Below are 19,505 nucleotides of genomic sequence, written 5' to 3' on the forward strand. Positions count from 1 at the left end.
TTGCTACCATAAGACGGATCATGGATGATGAAATTTTTGTTGAACTGGTCTAACTGGGTCTGCTCATAACTCAAAGACATCCTTGTTTGTTTCTGTAACATTCAACTTTTACTGTGTTCGATCTTTTGCTATTAGCTGCTTCAGGAGCTAATCTTCTATACAAGATCTGAACAATATCACTTTTACTCCTCTTACCATCGATGACTCTCAGAATCGGTGTGGTATCTGTTAATGTGTTTAAATCTTACATTACAGTGGTTTCTCATCCATTCATCTTATCCTCAGATCAGTTTCTTATTGATCTGTGGAGCTAATGTATGTCAGTATGAACAACATAGAAACCAGATGTCCTGAGTGCGCTGGAGTTACAAAAGTGGATGCTGTAGGTTTGATTTAGTCCTCCGGTTTGTGTTTTATTCTCTGTTGAGTCTCTAGACAACCTCCGGGTTAGGGTAATACTTGAAGACCTTGTAGATCCACTGTGTGTAAAAGGGCACATTGATGAAGATGCCAGGCTGGTTGGCCCGAGCGCAGCCTCTGCCATGGACACTCACTCCAACAATAACCCTACTCTCACCATCCTGACACACAAGGGGGCCGCCATAATCCCTCTGCAGAAAAAGAAATAGATAGCACATTGTTATATGTCAGTGGTTGAGAAGTTTTAGACAGGGTTAAATGAAAACAAAATGCATGTCTATGTTCTTAGTGACAGACATAACCACAAGCAATTGTGAACATGGACTGCTTCTCTCCAAAGCTAGAAACCACAAAACCAAGGCTTTGATGGCTGATGAAATTTATTGCAACAGTCTCCAGCTGCTCTATTTACATTGGACTAAAAACTAAGCCTATAGATTCAAAGAACATTTGTTTGAGATTTAGATCAAACTGAGCTTTGAAAGCATTGTGTTGAACCAAGGCGCTAATATCCCCAAAATTCACACAGGGAATAATTACTTTATCCCATGGTCTAAAGGCCTGTTCATGTTTACCAACAGGGACTGAATTTTACGAGGAGCTTACCCACTGATCACTGAAACACTTATTATGGCCTCATATTTAAACGATGACACACCTCACAAGTAAAAGAATGAGCACAAGTAACAGTTTACCTCACACACTCCCTCATTCCTCTTGCCTCCTGCGCAGATCTTGGTGTTGGTGATGTGGAGGCTCCCTCTGTGCATGTCTCTACACCTCTCATTACTTACAATGGGCAGATCAACCGCCTTTAGTACGTCATCATGGCCAGTGCCTGAAAGAATTAAAGGTAGCACTTTATTGCTTCTGTTCTGTAGTAGCATATACAATAGAAATGCCACCATTGCACTGTAGAACTCCTATGTTTTTGGCATGTGTATGATTTTGTAATATAACATAAATATAATATAGTGCTATATCATATTTAGCATATGTCTGTTTTCAAGAGCATGGAGGGAGGTCTAAATGGTTTATACAGAAGTCCTCACACATTTAACTTCTCTTTTTATTAAAAATATCAATCTTCTCCAATCCCTTCTGTATATCAAGCCACCCAACAAGCTGTACTGACCCAAAGTTGAGAAACATATGGCCTAAAGTATACAATAACCAATTATTTAAGAGAGGACTGTGTTACAATATGCTTTTGCACCTCCACCTTATATCATTTTAAAACAAATATACAGAATAATACAGGACTGCTGCAGGAGAAACTCTATATAAATACAATATATCCCAAACCTGGGAGACCTTGGAATTAGGTATGTATAACAACTGCTGTAGTGAATGTAAAATATAGAATATCAGTACCTTTGGTCTCTCCCCATCCATACATTTTACATATTGTTCCATCTGGAATGGAGCACCCAGCCACAGGCAGCTGAATCGTATGGACATTGTCTGCAGGAAGGGCAGGCCTGGACATATTTAATGAACATGGATGGTGATCAGCATCTCACAAACATACACACATGCACGCACATATATATGCCAATATATCTTTGAGAATTTTCACTCACTTAGACAGTCTTATGAGGGCTAAACTGGAGCCCTCTGGGCCACATATCACATGATCTATGCTGACTTCCTGTCTCTTGGACCAGTCAGAAGCGCCCTCTTGAATATCAGAGACTCCTAGCCACACCTGATACTCACTGAGGTCTGGAACACTGGAAAGGCACAAGAGGGGGTTAAAATATTTCACATTTATTACTCTCCACTGAGCAGCTAGCTCAGACTGATCAAGACAGACAGTAGCAGCTAAAAAAAAAGTCAGTTAGGTATAGTCTTGAATATGCAGAACAAACTGAACAAACACATTCAATACAATTAATGTTTAGAAAATGTTTTGACAATGCCAGGGCAAGCAAAAGAAATGTAATGTAAACATTAAGTTACCATGAGGAGAAGCACTGTCTGTCAGTGAGTACCCACTCCTCTCGTATTAGTGAACCCCCACACCAGTGCACAGACCTGGAGAGAGCATAAAACACTCATGACACATCATAGACAAAACCGATTCATCAACAGCTGTGAAATACATAAAATAATGTTGTCTATTGTTAAAAGCTATACAGTGTACGAGTATTCCAGTTGCTCCCAAAATGCATGGGAGGAGGAAAACTAGATCAGAACTTTCTGAAACACCCTCAGCAAAAATGGTGCACCATAAATTTTACAAAGGTTATTGCAGGGCTTTTATTGTACTGCTGTATAGATTGCCAGTGTATGCAGCCATACTGAAATCAGATATCTTCAAATTCTGACTTGAAGAGCTGATTTATTACATTATTTGGAGTGGGAATCAGAATTTTAGAAATACTATCTGTAACTATATTTATTCTGTGAATTTGCATGACTCAAAATTGCATGTACTGCAACGAAATACTATTGCAATACTGCACTGTCCATGCTTTATCAATGGACATGGTTTCTTTTACAATTAGCCTTACTTTGGCTTAGCTGTCTATGGGGTATAAATGTAAGACATTAAGACTGCATCTAAATATTGTGGAAGTGTGTCTCTGAGCAGAGTGGAAAGGCCTCTGAAACAGCATTTGAACCCTCCTTTGAAATCAAAAATGGAAGAAAAAAAATACCACTGATTTCTTTTTTATGTATTCAAGGGCCGTCTGGGCAGAATGGCCCACTGTTCTTCTCCAGAGGTAGAGGAAAATGTGAAGAATATTAAATACACTGCCGTACCCTTTCTGTATGCTGACCATCCAGCTGCCTTCTGATATTCTCACTGGACCTCCTCCCACGATCCTGGTTCTCTTATGGACAAAACATCCCACAGAGGACAGCTCGCCTTGAAAAGCAGAAGCATACACACGTCAAGGACACGTCAACACACCTAGCCAAACATTGTAATATTTCTCTATAACATATAATATACATTTAAATCAAATGTTTCTCTATAACATGTAATCTACATTTAAATCTTATTTAAGATATAAATGAGCTTTCACAAATGCAAACATACTTAATGGTGACATATTGTTTGCACGTTAGCAATAAAAGAGGCACTTAAGCTGCCTAATGATCCAACATAATAATCATTGTATATAAACACAACCAGTTATGCTGATGAGGCCATTAATTAAGGTAATTATTGACTATGTTCATAAAACACATGGGTATGTGAGGGGTTATCTCTTGTTCCCAAGTTATTATATGCAGAAGAACGAGTCACACAGACAGACCAACACGTACACATACACTATATACACAAACATACACAGAAACAGCTGCCACCATGATATCATAATAACTGCACATAAAAAGGACTCTGTCAAGTTCTGAAAACACCACTGCTTGGATGCTATCAAATATAGATCAATAGCTGGGCTCAAATTAGGGTTAAATATATTGTAGCTGTGTATCACCATATCCGAATGTGTGAAAATATTTTGTATGAATACATTCACATGTCTGAATCAGTAAAAAATATCCAAACCGATAGATTTCATTTTTGAATCCGTAAGGAGATCTGTAGCTGTGCATGACATTTTGTAGACAAATGAAAAACATTTGCACAAATAATTTCCAATGTGTTTGCAGTTACACATCTGTCTGTTTGTGGGTGAAAAAAGTTCACTCAGAACTCAGTTGTATCCATGAACACCACAGACAGTGCAATGGATTCATCAATATACGGCACAGTTAGGCTACTGATAGTTCAGATCCATGGTCGAGGCCATAGATTCTAATTTGCACAAACTTTGTCTGTGTGTGTCGCTTTTCAAACCAGAGTTACAAGCTGCTTCTCAAAATACAGTATCATACAATATAGGTTTAGGGGACGCTTTTCTAGAGTGGATGTTAACTGTTAGCTCTGGCATTAGCTTAACCGTTAATTCCGCTAGTGAAGGGGATCATGAGGAATATACATTGTTCGGCCATGTGTCACCTCAGTGAGTGAGGCTATGCAGTTCGAGCTCTGGTCAAGCACTGAATGATTTGGTGAACTTTTTTTTTTTTTTTTAAATGAACTGATTCTAATGATTTAGTACACTGAAAAGAACTGCTTTGCACATCACTAGTGATCTACCCCTTGGCAGACTGCAGGAAAAATCTGCTAGAAAGGCTCGCCTCCCTGGCTCCGTGATTAGATAGTGAAATGATATAGGGATGCACGATATTATCTGCACATCATGGCAAAGCTCTAAAATGAAATATCAGCATCGGCCATTTATGCAGATTATGAGAGGCTGATTTGTTGCCCTCTCCTCTGCCACCTGACTGTGCTTTCCTCCACGGACTGTTTCACCCTGACAGTCCTGGTACTTCTTCTGCAGGCCTCACTTCACCAAGCTGCCCGTCAGACCCGCTGCTTCTTCCCACTTTAACCTGAATAACAAACTGGGGCTCAGTGCTCTGTTTGGATCCACACAGAGAGCCGGGGCTAACGCTAGCTGGGAGGCTAGCAGAGGCTAGCTGGCTGTGCTCCCCTTCCGGCCATGCTGTGGCTCAGGTTTAAGAAGCAGCTTGAGTGAAGCACCATGACCGTCAGGGTGAAACAATCCGCGGAGGAGCTGCTACGTTCAGCTGCAAAGATAGGAAACACCTTGGCTGACAGGATGTACCACCCTGTCTGAAAAAAAAAAACTTCTTCTTTTTGGCTTGTAATGGTGGTTGGCAACCAGCATAATAGGTGCATTGCCGCCAATTTCTGCTCCGGAGTGTAGACCTACACATTAATCCTGTCTGTCAGATATCGGCAAAAAATCCAATATCATGCATCCCTAAAATGATATTCCTGATTGGATAGTCAAATGATATGTTAATCTGAGCATCCCCATTGGCTATTCAGGAGGAAGCGTCAAATGTAGTACAAAAGTAGTAGTAGTAGTGCTTGAACTCGTAGGTTTGATTTGTAACTGTAAACTAGGGATCCACACATACAACTGAGTTCTGAGTGAACTTTTTTAACCCACAAACAGATGCTGTAGATGTGTAACTGCAAACCTGATGTGTAGCTGCAAACCTTTGTGCAATTTTTTTCCATTTGTTTGCAAAATGTCATTCACAGTTACAGATCTCCTTACGGATTCAAAAATTAAATCTATTTGTTCAGATATTTTTCACACATTCAAACATTTGTATTAATTTGATCAAAATGTTTTTACACATTCACACATTTGAATGTATTCATACAAAATGTTTTCACACATTCAGATATGGTGATACACAGCTACAATACATTTGACCCTAATTTGAGCCACAAGCCACTTAGCCACATAGACAGACAGACGAGCTGACAAAAACACTCACCCAGTGGAATAGTGTTCTGCGAAGCATCACCTGCAGAGAGGAGAGGAGACAAACAAGGAATCAGGGAGTATAAGCTAATACAAGATAAGAGGAGACCTTACACGGGTGTAAATTTCATGGTGGCCATACAGTCAAGACTACCAGGGCCCTTGTATTTCTCATGTCATGTTGCATTCATTTCTCCAAATTTTGAGGGCTTTGAGGGCATACAAGCTGTCCCTACAGTTCCATTAATTATAGTACAGTATGTAAATCAATTAGCAGACTCTTGAGGTTTGTTTATATTCTGTAATCCACAACACTGAACATAAAGTCTGCATGACTTTCTTTTTCTCAGTGTTACATTATCATTGCATGTTAATGCAGTTTAGTGCAGAGTTCCAAGAATGATACCAAAATACATTCAGATTTCTAAAACATAACAAAGTATTTTCATTTAGCAGCTGATTTGTATAAAAAAATGATTTTTTATTTGCCAGCGGCAACATGACTATGTATGTAATTTTAATATGAATACAGTGCCACCAACACAGACTCATCATAGAAGACAGGCAAACACACACACACACACACACATACACACACACACACAGCCATGATGCCTCTGGCTCTCAGTCCATGTGGGAATAGTTAGAAAGCGCCCTCCCCTGTCTCCCTGATGAGTTGTGAATCTCCTCTGACACACACTGACCTGAAAGTGTAGACAGATCTACACTCTGCCAATAGTGTGTCTGTCTGTGTGTGTACGTGTGTGTGTACGTGTGTGTGTGTGTGAGAGAGAGAGAGAGAGAGAGAGCGAGAGAGACAACCAGACAGAGTACAAACAAATCTACAGTTCCTCTCATGTCTTAGATCCAAAATATGGCAAACGTTCAATTTCATACTGTCTCACACATTGTTTTCCCTTAACTGTGTGTCTATATGTGGGTTGTCTGTGAAGGTACTGCACGTACACACACGTGTGCACTCACATGGCTTTACACTGCAGTAGTCCCAGGGTATTGCAGAATTGTTGGTGTAACACCATGGGCCATGTTTGTCTTTATCAGGGTTTCTGCAGTAGTTTCCTTCCAGGCCAGCCATCAGCATTCCCCTCTCGCCGCTGGACAAACATACAAAGACAAAAGATCCAATAACTAATCTTTCATCAACATTCTGTGAGCCCCATAGACAATTTCAAAACAAAAAGACTTTTTTTTCACCTAAGCAGATAATTCTGCTGTTGATGAGAGTAAAAAAGATTTCCCAATGATTTATAACTATTAGTAAAAGCTAAACAAATTTAGCCAGATAGGATCTGGACAGTCAAACTACGCAGCTGTGTAGGCTCTCTCCCTCAGGACAAGATAAGGAGGTGATCTGCAGAGGAATTACTCACTGAGACACTATGCACCCACCTACACTCACATATCTAATACATGCTCATGCAGACATATCCCACACATGAGGATATTCTCGTAAGGATTTTAAAACCACAAACTGAATTCCTTCCCACACTGAATTCCTCCACCGATAAGGTAGAGAATTGTAATAGAAAAGGGAGACACAGGAGAGGGGATGCTGGGTACCAAATCACAGTAATCCAGAGTTGCGTTTGTATGTGTTGTATTTCTAGCAGCTAGCATAACAGCCAACTCTCTCCATGACTCCCTAACCCTGACCTCTGACCCATGGGCGGGAGCCGAGCAGTGGAACTGATTGGCTTTGAAGTGTTCCTACAAAGGAGGGATTTGGGGTCAGAGGTGAGGAGTGAAGTGTATATCCCCCAGTCAAGTTATCACTGGGAGTCATTCTTGCTGAGTTAGGTCATCTTCAGGGAAACACTTCTCTGGCCATTAGGAGTTCTGGAGAGGCTAGTCACGGCACCCGCAGGAGCCGTTTCTCCTATGAGAAACACAAGGCCTGACTTTATCTGCTAACAACAATAAGACTTAACTTGAGGTCAATAATAGGGCCTCTCCCCATTCTAACCACCACGTCTCAGGTTTGCATACATGGTTCTCAAAAACGCAGACACACTCTCAGTGATGCAAATCTCTCAAAGAACTAATCTCTCAAGCGATCTTTTCCCCATTGACACCCATAAAATAAGCATGTTTTCTGCTCACTATCAGTGGTTTGCTTTGATCCCATTAAGGTCTAAAAAACCTCTACAGTTTGAGATACTGTTAGACTGGAGGGGTCACATGTACAAGAACTGTGTGACATCTTGATCTCTATTTTAAGCTGAGGCGCTTGTCTGCAGTTATTGATGGTGCAGTTCTGTTTTGTACATTATAGTGGAGTTTGGGAAAGTTATTAGGTTAGAAAGTAGCAGGGATCCATAGGGCTGACCTGTTGCTGTGGTCCCTCCAGGGAGCACAGGGCAGGTTTGATCTAGTCCTTGACTGCTCCCCATGGTAATTCTCTCCAAAGCTTTCATAGCAGTCTGAATTTAAGGAAAACAGAGGAAATACAATGATACATGCATTCTTTCTTTCAGACTTTAAACAACAGACAGTACACAACATGGCTATGCTTCTATAAAACTGCATGACCACAACAAAAGTCTGTAAATGTAAAGACTGAGGACTGGTAAATTATAAGATGAAAAATGAAATCAACCCTTAGTTTCTGAGCTATCATGGTTGTCACTGGATCTAGAATGTGCAGGGCTGGGAACACAAAGAAGTCATCCACGATGGTGCCTTAGAAAAAACATTGGTCATAAATAAGTTTTTGAAGCTGTCTGTTACCCTGCACCTCTTTTCTATAGAAAGCGTTTTCAACCCTCGAGGGTAAACCACAATACAACCTCAGAAAGAGGTTTATAATCCCAATGCAAGGCCACATATCTTAAAGAAATATCCCCAAGATCCCTTGGGAAATTTGGATTTGTGTACTCAGTCATAGATCTACATTTTTTACTTCCAAATCTCTTGCTACCCCAGAAAGAATCCCATCCAGCACTAATCCTTCCACTCCATCTTTCACTGTCCAGTGAGACCTGGCAATCCTGAGCTGCTGTCAGAGTTCGTTTATGTTAGGCATGGTGGTCAGTCCTTCCCACAATTCTATAGAGCTACAGTTCTCCGCAGGGACGGAGAAAACATAGTTACAAACCAGTATATGTGGTTGCAGGGTCTCGTGTGAACTCCATGGTCTACAAAATTTTTAAAATGCAGGATATTTCTCTTTCGCAAAAGTAGAGAAAAGCAGCTCTTCCCTTGCTGTTTTGAGTGTCAAATAAAACTGTTAAGTCTCTCACCACTGACAGGCTTGTTTTGGGTGCCACACTGAGGGATGTTGGTGCAGAACATTGTGCGGACTCTTGGGTCTGTAGTAAAGCACCAGGGGAATTCTTGGCCATCTGGATTCCGACAGTAGTTCTCTCTCAGGTCCCTGGAAAACACAGATAAACTTATCCTGTAATCTGCACAGATATGAGTGCGTGCAGGTGGGTGAGTGAGTGGATGGCTGTCTTATGTGAGTGTCTGACTCACTTGCAGGGGTAGGCTTGAGGTATGAATGTGTGGTTATGGGGATACTGAGAGTCCCAGCGTTGGCAGGTGAGTCCAGTGGGCGTCACATCTACTGTCCCCCTATAACCTTCTCCTCTGCCCTGGTAGCACTCGGTTGTTTCCACCACATTTTGATTAGGAGGTGTTTCTGTGAAAGCAAAGTACAGCATTAATACTACTGAGAAAACCTTAAGCAGGGAATAGGTGTTTAAGATGACTGAAATCCCCACACTCAATGACTTATTTCCTTCAACATACAAAGATCTTTTAGTCTTCATTGTTAGAATAAAAAAACATCTGAGTAAACGCAGAGGACAAAAGACTAAAAAACAGGTAGCCTACAATCATAGTCATGTGTCAGTATAAGAAACCGCACTAATTAGTACCAAAATAAAAAGGGATATCCATCAAAAACAGTTTGGCTTGCTAATTTGAGCTGCAATTTGCATGGAAAAAGCAAAGAAATGGATAAAAGCCATATCTGATTGCAATGGTGGATGGAGAAAAAGGGTGAGTGTGAGATGTGAGAACTTTGTAAGAGCGAGGCAAACTTTAGATGAACTGTGGCACTGTACTAAAAATCTTGATGAAGTGGATTATAAACAATAGTCTGACACTCACATCACACCGTGCTATTTTTCCATTTTCCTGATGTTTGGATTGTGGATTGGTTTCTATTATTATTTCTCCTGCTCATGTATGTGATGTTGAGGTCCCGTTTCCAGGTGTAGAAATTACATAATGCATGATTTTATCTCCTAATTGTCAAAACTGGTAACTTGGTCTGATCACTACAGTAGCTATGCCCAAATTAATCTGCCCAACAATGCTAGTGTTGTGGTGTTAGTGGTATAGTGCCACTTTCAAGTGTTAAGGTATTAAGAAAGAGTAACTAAAACTCTGATAATTCCCTTTTTATTTGAATATTATCAAGCTGTTGCAGTGCATATATAAATATAAATAAATAAATAATAAATGTAAACAATATTGAATAGTAAATTACTTAGCATTGGGGAAATATTCCTCACTCTCTTGGCCACCTGCTTTAAACAGAACAGCTTCCTCTACGAGTTTAGCAGACCCACAGTATAATGAGGCTAATACAGCAGAAATTGGAAAAAACAAGGCAGGAAATCTTATCTGCTCCAATTTTCTGTAGGGAAAGGCTGCTCATTCCATATAAGTTACACAAGTTCATTAGCCTGAACATAATGTATGGTTGTATGCAACAATGTGTAAAGCTGAAAATTCTGAATCAGACATTTTCTGCCCATGCAATATGTCTAAAAATAGATATGCACTGGTTGTGACAGTAAACAAAAGAGCAGGCATTGACAAAAGAACACTTTGTCTCTGGTTCTTGCTCGCTCCTCTCTGCCTTGTTTTGATTAAGACTAACTGGGTCGTAAACTTGGTCTGTTCCCAACAAAGTCCCGTATCAGAGAAAGAGAGTGAGAGACAGAGAGAGAGAGAGAGAGACAGAGAGTGCAGGGGGTGGGAGACAAATTTAGAGGGAAAAAAGCAGGGGGGGGGGGACAGTGAATCACTGGGTCTACATGGAGGAGTGCCATCTAGTAAACATGGTGCCAGGACTGCTGATGATTCTAGCAGGCAAACAGGCCAGTCGCGGACCCAGGAGAAAGAAACTCTCTGTTTTATGTTCTCGAGGACCACAGTGGCTGTCTCAGTGACTCATCACTGATTACAGGGTCATCTAAGAGCATAAAGTATCTGCTCATTTACTACAAGTGTGTAGACACACAAAACACGCAGCTAAATGAGACAACACATACACCTAGCTCTTACACATCACTATTTATTCTTGGTATGAGGTGTAATGTAAGCGATCTGCTTGTAGTGTGTATGACCCTGGTGTTGTGTCTGTATGTGTAACAAGAGGTTAATGTGGACCAGTAACCGAGCTCTCGACAGTTTGACCACCACACGTAAGAGCTGGCATAGAACAATAAACAGCAGGCCAGTAGTGCAGGGGAAAAATAAACATGCTGGCTATTAGAGAAGACATAACAGAGTGCCAAGCTTAAGAGGGGAGCTGGGCGTGTGTGTGTGTGTGTGTGTGTGTGTGTGTATTCCATAATGTCAGCCAATGAGACAGAGAGGAGTGGCAAAACATAAGATGCAGGAAGTTGTAAATTCTGGTGCAGTCAGTCACACTTCATGTACAGACATGCACAGATTTCCACTTAACATGCACGACAAATGGTAATGCATTCAACCACACACACACACACACACATAAACAAACATTCATGCATGCTTACCACAAACTTTGATGTTACAGTACTCCCAGGGTGTGTTTGGGTCCATGGTAAAGCACCAGGGTCTGTGGCGTCCGTCTGGGTTCCGACAGTAGTTATCATCCAGGCCCTTGTCAGGATACCTAATACAAACATACATTATAACATACTGGGAATATAAACAAAACGTATAAGAGCGAAAAGCTTTGCACACTTTTATCTCACACGTATTGTGATGGGATATCTCTCTGACTTGAGGTTTAGCAAAAGTGGCACAAAACACAATTGTCACATCATTCTTTAAGCCCAGAGGTATCTGGAAAGAGAATAATATTTCCATTTTCTTCCTTATGAGAAAAGAGTATAAGTGGATAAACAATTCACCGTTGCACGCAACCAAAGTATTAATGAGTGGAATGGTGCATCTGTTCAGAGCTCAGGGGAGTGAGGAAGATAATAGGCTGCACCACTACAGGTGTTCTATACTAAGTCATCCCAAAGTCTCACATCCCTCCAGGCCTCCAGCCTCCAGGCGTGCAGTATAAGGTTGTGGGACCCTCTCATTACATTAGCGCTATGAGCAGTCTGGGACCTCGTTTACACAAACACTGGGATGATTAAGGATGTGTTAACGAGTCCAAACTAATCCAGACCACCTGCCATCTGACTAACTGGAACACTCACTTGATACACAGACGCACACAGCCAACATGTGCACACACACACACATACACTAACAAAGATCATGTAAGGAATACTAATACAGAGTAAAATATATGGCCTCCCTAAAATAGGTGTAAGCCTATCTCACGGCTGGACAAGAGTCTGCTTTATAATCTACTGAGAGCTTAAAGGAATTTTGGCCAATTAAGTCAGAATGAAGAGTTTTCCCAGCAAGTTACTGCTAAAAACACACAATTACACACAACATTCTGATAACATTCCTTCAGGGAAAGGCATACTGGCTGACTCCAAATCACTTCATCTCCAGAGTTAGTGCACCACAAGCACATGAAATTATTGTATGAAAATATCATCACATAAATCATTCTCATACTTTTTGCTATAACTTTACGTATATCCATGTGTGTGGGCTGAAGTGTAATTGAGCATGCACAAGTTAGTGTGATGCAGATGCATGTGTACGTGCATGATTATGTGTGTGTGTGTATGTGTGTTACCTCTTAGGATGGTACAGGTGTTTGTGTGGTTCATCCAGGTCCCAGCGCTGGCATTCCCTTCCACTCTCTGTGTGGTCCATTGGTCCTCTGTAATCTTCCCCATTACAATTCATACACTCAACTATCCAGCAATGACACACACATGCACAAAACAGAGAGAAAACAATTTAGAGAAACACAATCATATTATCAACAGAAGGTTTTGCACAAAAGTCAGTAGGTGTCCTCTCCTTGTTGTATCAGTGACATATTGCAACATAAGGGCTTGACTTTCACTATTAGACACTCCCAATGAAAAACCTCTGAAACTGAATGATTGAGAGAGCGAAATGAAAATAAATCATGATACTTTTATAAGTATAGCCATGGTTTGCCAAAACAAAAGAACTTGAACAAAGTGGATCATGTAATATAATGATTGATTTTCTGCCTCCAAATGGTTATGCAACATTTTGCTATAAAATCCTTCATAAATCCTTCATAGATTTTAATTAAGTTCTGAAATTATAGACACACATACTTAATGTATCGAGGTATATATTATGTGTGAGACTAATGAAGGAGGGGATCTCTTTGATGTCAAGAAGGCACCATTTGTTGCATGGTGAGTAGTACACACTGTCTAGTGTAAACAACAGAGAGCATGCAGATTAGAAACAGATGTTTATCCAGTGCACTGCTGTCATGACAGAGCACATTTTATACCACTAGCTGCATGTGTATGTGTGCTTGCGCACGCCATGTTTGTGTGTCTGTGTGTATGTTTCCTATTAGAACCAACTGATTTCTGGAGAAAGCCCTCCAGTCATTTTCTTCTGAATGAGTGCCGGCTTTTTTTATCAAAATAAAAAGTCATTATCTCTGTTGTACAACTTGTGATAACCCAGTGGGACACCATATGTGAGCTGGAGAGCAAGACGGATTCCCATCCTGTCTTATCGAACCACAGCCTGGTTCCTCATTAACATGAGCCAGTGTCATACATGCAGAGGAAACAACCCCTCTGACAGCATGAATCTCCTGGGATTAGATAACAGAGGTCATTATCATCCCTTTCTTCAGGGAGACATCAGTGCTTGACAGTAATATTGTGTGATGTAACATAGAGGCTGAGACACCAGTGGGAAAGTACTTTTCTCTCATCACAACCGGATAAATATCAAAGTTTTATTCATACAGACCCATTACTCCAACTCAATGGTTTCCCTGTATGTGCGCCACAGGGTTAGATAAAATAGCTTACAGTTTATCTATAGGAGAGGACAGGGGGATTAATCTCCTCTAACATTCCAACACCAGCCTCTTTAGGTTCAAACCATCTGCAAAAGCTGAATTTGATAGAATGAGAGATGACAGCATAAACTGAACCACACACCTGGAAGTGGCTGCAGCTGGCCTCAGCAAATAAAGAAAACCTGTACACCCTCACTTATACACACACACACAGATGTAGAGTGGATCACAGCGTTGCTTAGTCCAAGTCACTATGTGATTGCCTAATTTGCTGCACCTCATTTCAGACTATCAAGCTTCAATTGGTGAGGCAATTTGCAATGTGGAGTGGGCATTATTTTAAGATTAATGTCAGCTCAGATACATAAAGACATAGTTGGTGTGTGTCTGTGTGTGTAGCCTACCCTGTGAACACTGCGGTATGCCACACTCCTGGTGTCTGAGGTGTGGCCGGGGGTCAGTGGTAAAGCACCACGGTCCGACGGTGGAGTTGTCTGGGTTGCGACAGTAGTTTTCCCTTAAGTCCTTCTTCCTGAACTTCTTAGACATGAATCTGTCAGAAGCAGAGCAGCAGTTACACAAACAGACACATGTACAAAGACCGGTTGCCAAATATTTCAGCTGCCATGCAGGGCAACTTCTTTTAGAAAAACAACCAAGGCCACAGTCTCTGTTGTCTTTTTTTAATCACTAGCAGAATGACAAATCTTTTAATCATCTATGAGAGAGCTGCTGCTTCACTCTGAAGGCTGAAATCTAACTTTGTACATGACCAATGAAAATGATCAAATGAAAAGTAATTAATGGAGCCTCTGAAGGATTGAACTGTCGATGACATAATGTTTAACTATAGGAGAGGACACCATTTTAAAAAGAATATGCAGAAGCAATGTTAGTTTTCCATGAGGCCAGCTCTGAATTTAGTGTAAACACGTTGACAAATGACTCATATCTTCTACATCAGGCACGCACATGGCTGTGGTCTCAAGTTGTGGTGATGGACAATAGTGTAGTCTTTGAGTCAAGCTGTGTTTTTCCACATGATGATGAAAAGATAAAGTTCTGAAGTGGACTTTCATTGCGGTGGGTAATGACAGGTACAGAAATGAGAAGGCCTTTGCTGGGCAATCAAAAAAGAGGAGAAACCTTTCACTGATAAAAATGCAATTTGTCCTTGCGTGTGTCTGTGTGTGTGTGTGTATGTGTGTGTGTGTGTGTGTGCTAGAGTTCCCCTTGCCTGTAAGCTGACTGATAAAACATACAAAGCGCCTGGGTTTAATTACCTGATCTACAGAGACATTAATAGCAGTCTGATAAAGCAGGTTCACTGGAGGTACAAACGTACACTGCCCTCTTTGATGGGTCTGCTGCAGCGACAACTCACTACAAAGCCTATCAAAGTCATTTTATACTTCTGAGTAGAGGGGGAAGGGGGTAGCATGAGGTTTAAAGATAATAAAGATCTAAGATGAGGTGTATGTGCCATGTATAAGGTTCTATGATGGTTATTAATATCTGACACATGATAAACTTTGTCATTCTACTGGTATGGTCACCTTAGTCCTCTTCAGTGAGGACTAAGGTGCTTAACACTGAGTCCTTATTTTATCTTAGCAAAGATGTTTAGAAAAGATAATGCAACTTTTTTTCAAAGGAAAAGATTTGAGTCCCTTGTAATTGGACACCATATCATGTGTTTTCCTATTGCTGGTGGAGTCATTTGTGTCATATTGTCATGTTTAGAAACCACAATGGTGATATTTTTTCACCTAAGATAAACTTTATCTACAGTAGACTGAATATGAAACCAAATGCTTTATTATTATGGTAGACATTTTAGTAAAGGACAGATGCAGTTATCTTGCTGCTTACCAGGCGATTACTGACAGCAGCTAATTTAACTTTCATAATCCTATAGAGAAACACTGCTTTACTAGCATCTTTTGTTTTTAAACTCCACTTAATTGGCTTTTTTTCTCCATTGGGAGCTATGCTGTATGAGAAAGTATGTCTGCATATTGAAAAAATGTGCTTTATCTGGGAATTTAGCAGGGGGATGTACCTAGAGCTTAACCAAAAGCCGCATATTAGATATGATCCTAATCCCACTAAAACACACACATACAAAGACAGATGCGCGCACACACCTAGATAAACAGTAGAGTCACAACAGGAAATGATGTGTGACTCTGTAAGGCGTTACAATAAGGTCAGTTATGATAAATGGCTGCTCCCAGGAGGCTAATCAACCCCTAATATATCACACTTATATACACAGACTCACACGTACAGAGTAGCCTCTAGCTACTAGCTAATTGCATCACTAACAGGCCAACACTAACAGTAAGGAGCAGCTTTAACACAATTTTGTTTGACATTGTGGTGAAAAGCACTTACTTGTGCTCATGAGGAATAGGAGAGGCCCAGGCCTGGCACAGGATCCCGCTCACTGTCACCGACCTCCGCCCCCTGTAGCTCTGACCTGTACCCACAATGCACTCTCTGACATAGTCTGAAAGGGGGACAAAAAGAAAGAGGATGAGGAAACAGTGAAAAAAAAAAAAAAAAAAAAAAAAAAAAAAAGAGTAGCTAGGTGAGCCAACAACTTGAGCGCAGTGTTGTGTATACAGAGCCAGTATGGATGATGAAGAAAACAGACAGAAGGAGATGTTCAGTCATAATGCTGAGCTCAACAAGGACATGACAATGCCAAAAGCCGAATCTGTTTTCCCAATCTTGTGCAAAACATTTGGATCCAGTAAAATAGGCTACACAGCTTGCATGTTTTCTGTTGTGGGCAGTCAGAGTCAAGTCGGGGGGGTTGGTGGGGGTGAAAGGGTTTCCATCGTTTACACAAACACTGCTTAATGACAGAAAATGAACCATAATATGCTGCGACACAATAAACACGACATTGGTCCTTGCCCTTCCTCGTCTTCCTCTTGAGGGATGCCATCATTAAAAAAAGCTAAAATCCCTCTAAAAATGGGTATTTATAAAGTCATAAAGTTCTCCTACATATTCTGTTACAACAAGACTGCACTGAAGTAATGTTGCTGATTGGAAATGAGACAATGTAGAGAAGTTTCTTTTTTCTGATGGAGTGATGGTGACAAGAAGAGACACCACTTTAGTATCAGCTGGTAGAGAGACAAGGTAGAACAGTCGAGGGCACCTTTCTTTTGATAGAGTTGGTAGTTGAAGTCCTGTTGCATCTGAGTTCCTGGTGAGTTCTTGTCGAATGACAGCCACTGGCATTTCCTGTTTTTATGATCATAGAGGAATGCTCTAGAGAATAAGGAGGAAAGGAAAGAAGGCAGAGAGAAAGGGGGAAGATTGAAGTACATAATGATCACTTTTCTTTTCTTCTTGCAGCAATGGGCGTCCCAGGGCATTTAACACAGTTGTTACATGACTATGCAAAGCAGCTAAGAGGCCTGCTAAACCAGAAAGGCAACAATACCTGTGTAAACCATAATTGAAGATTACAAAACTTGAGGAACCACAACTTCACACTCTGTGTAAGGACAGGCATCCATATTGTCGAAGAGTTACATCTGAAAGGTTAATCCCATCAAGAGCAGACTTACCTGCAGGTAAAGGAGACTCTTTTGTTGCGGCTGCAGGCTTTGGCACACTTGGCCACGCTGAGCTTCCTGCTTTTAGTCAGGTGGGAAGAGTCGGGAGACACGACAACCAGTCGTACACCATCAGTCTTCTGGTAGTCCTGGAGCGCATTTCTTCTGCCCTCTGATACAATCACATATATTTATTATTCATATTTATTTAACATTTCAGATATTTAGCTGATGATTTGTGGTTTGTCATGTTTAAGGCTGCTTTAAGCAGGACACAAGCTGTTGTAAGGACCCAACCTGAGATGTTGTGATGTCTAATAATACTCTGCCATAAGACCTATGACTCTGATGATAATTATGTATACTATCTTCATTACAACAGTGTGTTTTACTGTGTGTTTTATTTTATTGTATTTTACCCAATATCTACACTATTTTCCTTTAATGTAAGACACATTTTATCACTTGTAAGGTGCTATGAAAGGTTTACTATTATTATCATTATTAATATTACTGTCTACAATATTCATAATTTCATTAACAAACAGGCACATGAACACACTGTCCTTCTTTGTGGTCTAAGAGGTGGATAATCTGCTAATGAGCCCAGCTTGACTGAGAACACCTGGGCGACCGCATTACAATGTGTGAATTAGTCTACTTTAACTGTTATTAATCTACAGTACCTAATAGGATGCACAGTCATTTATCACTGCCTCCAAAGAAACCAAGGCTGACACACACACACACACACACACACGCACACACACGCGCGCGCACACACACACACACACAGCGGGGGGAATCAGCACTGTGTCTGTATGTTGCCTCTGTTGTTGGCAGGTCCTCTATATCTCTGCAAAATCAGAGCTAGTTAGAGAGAAAACTCATGCCTCCTCATCTCCCTACCTATTCCAACTCTCTGCCTCGGTCTAAATTCAAGAGCTTTCATGACAGACACACGGTGTTTCTGTTGGAAATGTGTGTGTAAAGCTCCTGGAACTATCATATTAACAACAGACAGATCATCGAGCTGGGGTTTAATAATCATCACTTTGGTGTTTGCTGATGCAGTGAGCAACCTGAGGATCGCAGTGTACCAGAGGCATCATTGTCCGATCCTCAACTTGGGTCCTCCGGCCAGGCAGTTTCTCTCTGCCTGAGTGCCTAGGAGCAATGAGCCGCGAAATCCCACTCTGTTAGGACTCTGGGATGACTGAATCACTAATTTGATTTTAATATGGGATCATTCTGGGCGACTGTCGGTCATATCTAATCACTTTATCATAGAATTTATTTATCTCGTGATCAGATAGCCTTTATGTGTTAATGCGTCCCTGTGCGCTGTAATGCGCTCTGGCACGGAGACGTTGCAACGATACTACAGCAAGAGTTCAGATGAAAGAACGCCTGCTAGATCCTCAGTAATGGTTCTTATCAAAAAAGCATCGTTTTACATTGTAGAGGTGGCCAACTAAAGAAATATTCTCATGCGCTCTCACGCTAAGAAGCACTTACATTAGTCTTGTTCTAATCACCTGCGAAAACTTAATATTTTATAAGAGGATGCAAATATGCTATCACAATAAGTAAACTTTACAGTGGTATGGCTAATTATGTAGCCTATAAGAATATTGGCAGATTATTGCATGCAACAGGAGCTTATACAGTCAGATCAGTAAAGCCACTCTTAACTCGTGTTTGACAGTCTGTTTTGCACGGAGCGCAAACCCTAGTGCCTTGTAGTAAGAGACACACCAGCTCCAGCCCGGTGGCACACGGCAGGGAGCGAAACCAAGCAGTTGTAAATAGTTTTCGCCAAACTTACCAGAACAAGAAATAACGAAGAGTGCGAAAATAATCTTGTAAATCCACATCGCCGCGTTACAGAGCAACAGTTTCAGAGACAAATCGGAAATGCTGTTTGCTGAGCGGTCGGACTGCAAACCAAGAGATGTTGCTTTCACCACTGCACAGATGATGCGTCTCCTCTCT

At 41.0% G+C, this 19,505-nt stretch overlaps 1 protein-coding gene across 1 annotated transcript; it reads right to left on the reverse strand.

The window, feature by feature from the left end:
• Nucleotides 1–258: 258 nt before the first annotated feature.
• Nucleotides 259–19,505, reverse strand: hgfb (hepatocyte growth factor b). Its single transcript, XM_067589582.1, has 18 exons — nt 19,339–19,505; nt 17,523–17,682; nt 17,108–17,220; nt 16,330–16,444; nt 14,337–14,485; nt 12,700–12,820; nt 11,543–11,661; nt 9,243–9,408; nt 9,008–9,141; nt 8,095–8,188; nt 6,732–6,862; nt 5,761–5,790; nt 3,190–3,295; nt 2,383–2,457; nt 2,004–2,153; nt 1,795–1,901; nt 1,116–1,258; nt 259–611 (listed from the first exon to the last, which is right to left on the reverse strand). The coding sequence occupies exons 1-18, from the start codon at nt 19,385–19,387 to the stop codon at nt 432–434; spliced, it is 2,142 nt and encodes a 713-aa protein (XP_067445683.1). The 5' UTR covers nt 19,388–19,505; the 3' UTR covers nt 259–431.

Source organism: Thunnus thynnus, chromosome 5, assembly GCF_963924715.1.
Source record: "Thunnus thynnus chromosome 5, fThuThy2.1, whole genome shotgun sequence".
In the NCBI taxonomy this organism is placed as follows: domain Eukaryota; kingdom Metazoa; phylum Chordata; class Actinopteri; order Scombriformes; family Scombridae; genus Thunnus; species Thunnus thynnus.

Bases quoted from the DNA above. Each gene is read 5' to 3' on its own strand.
- hgfb (XM_067589582.1), bottom strand. From the start codon at position 19,387: ATGTGGATTTACAAGATTATTTTCGCACTCTTCGTTATTTCTTGTTCT. The intron at 17,221-17,522 runs GTAAGTCTGCTC...CTTATTCTCTAG, and splicing joins AGAGTCTCCTTTACCTGCAG to AGCATTCCTCTATGATCATA. The intron at 5,791-6,731 runs GTGAGTGCACAC...TCCTCTCTGCAG, and splicing joins CTACTGCAGTGTAAAGCCAT to GTGATGCTTCGCAGAACACT.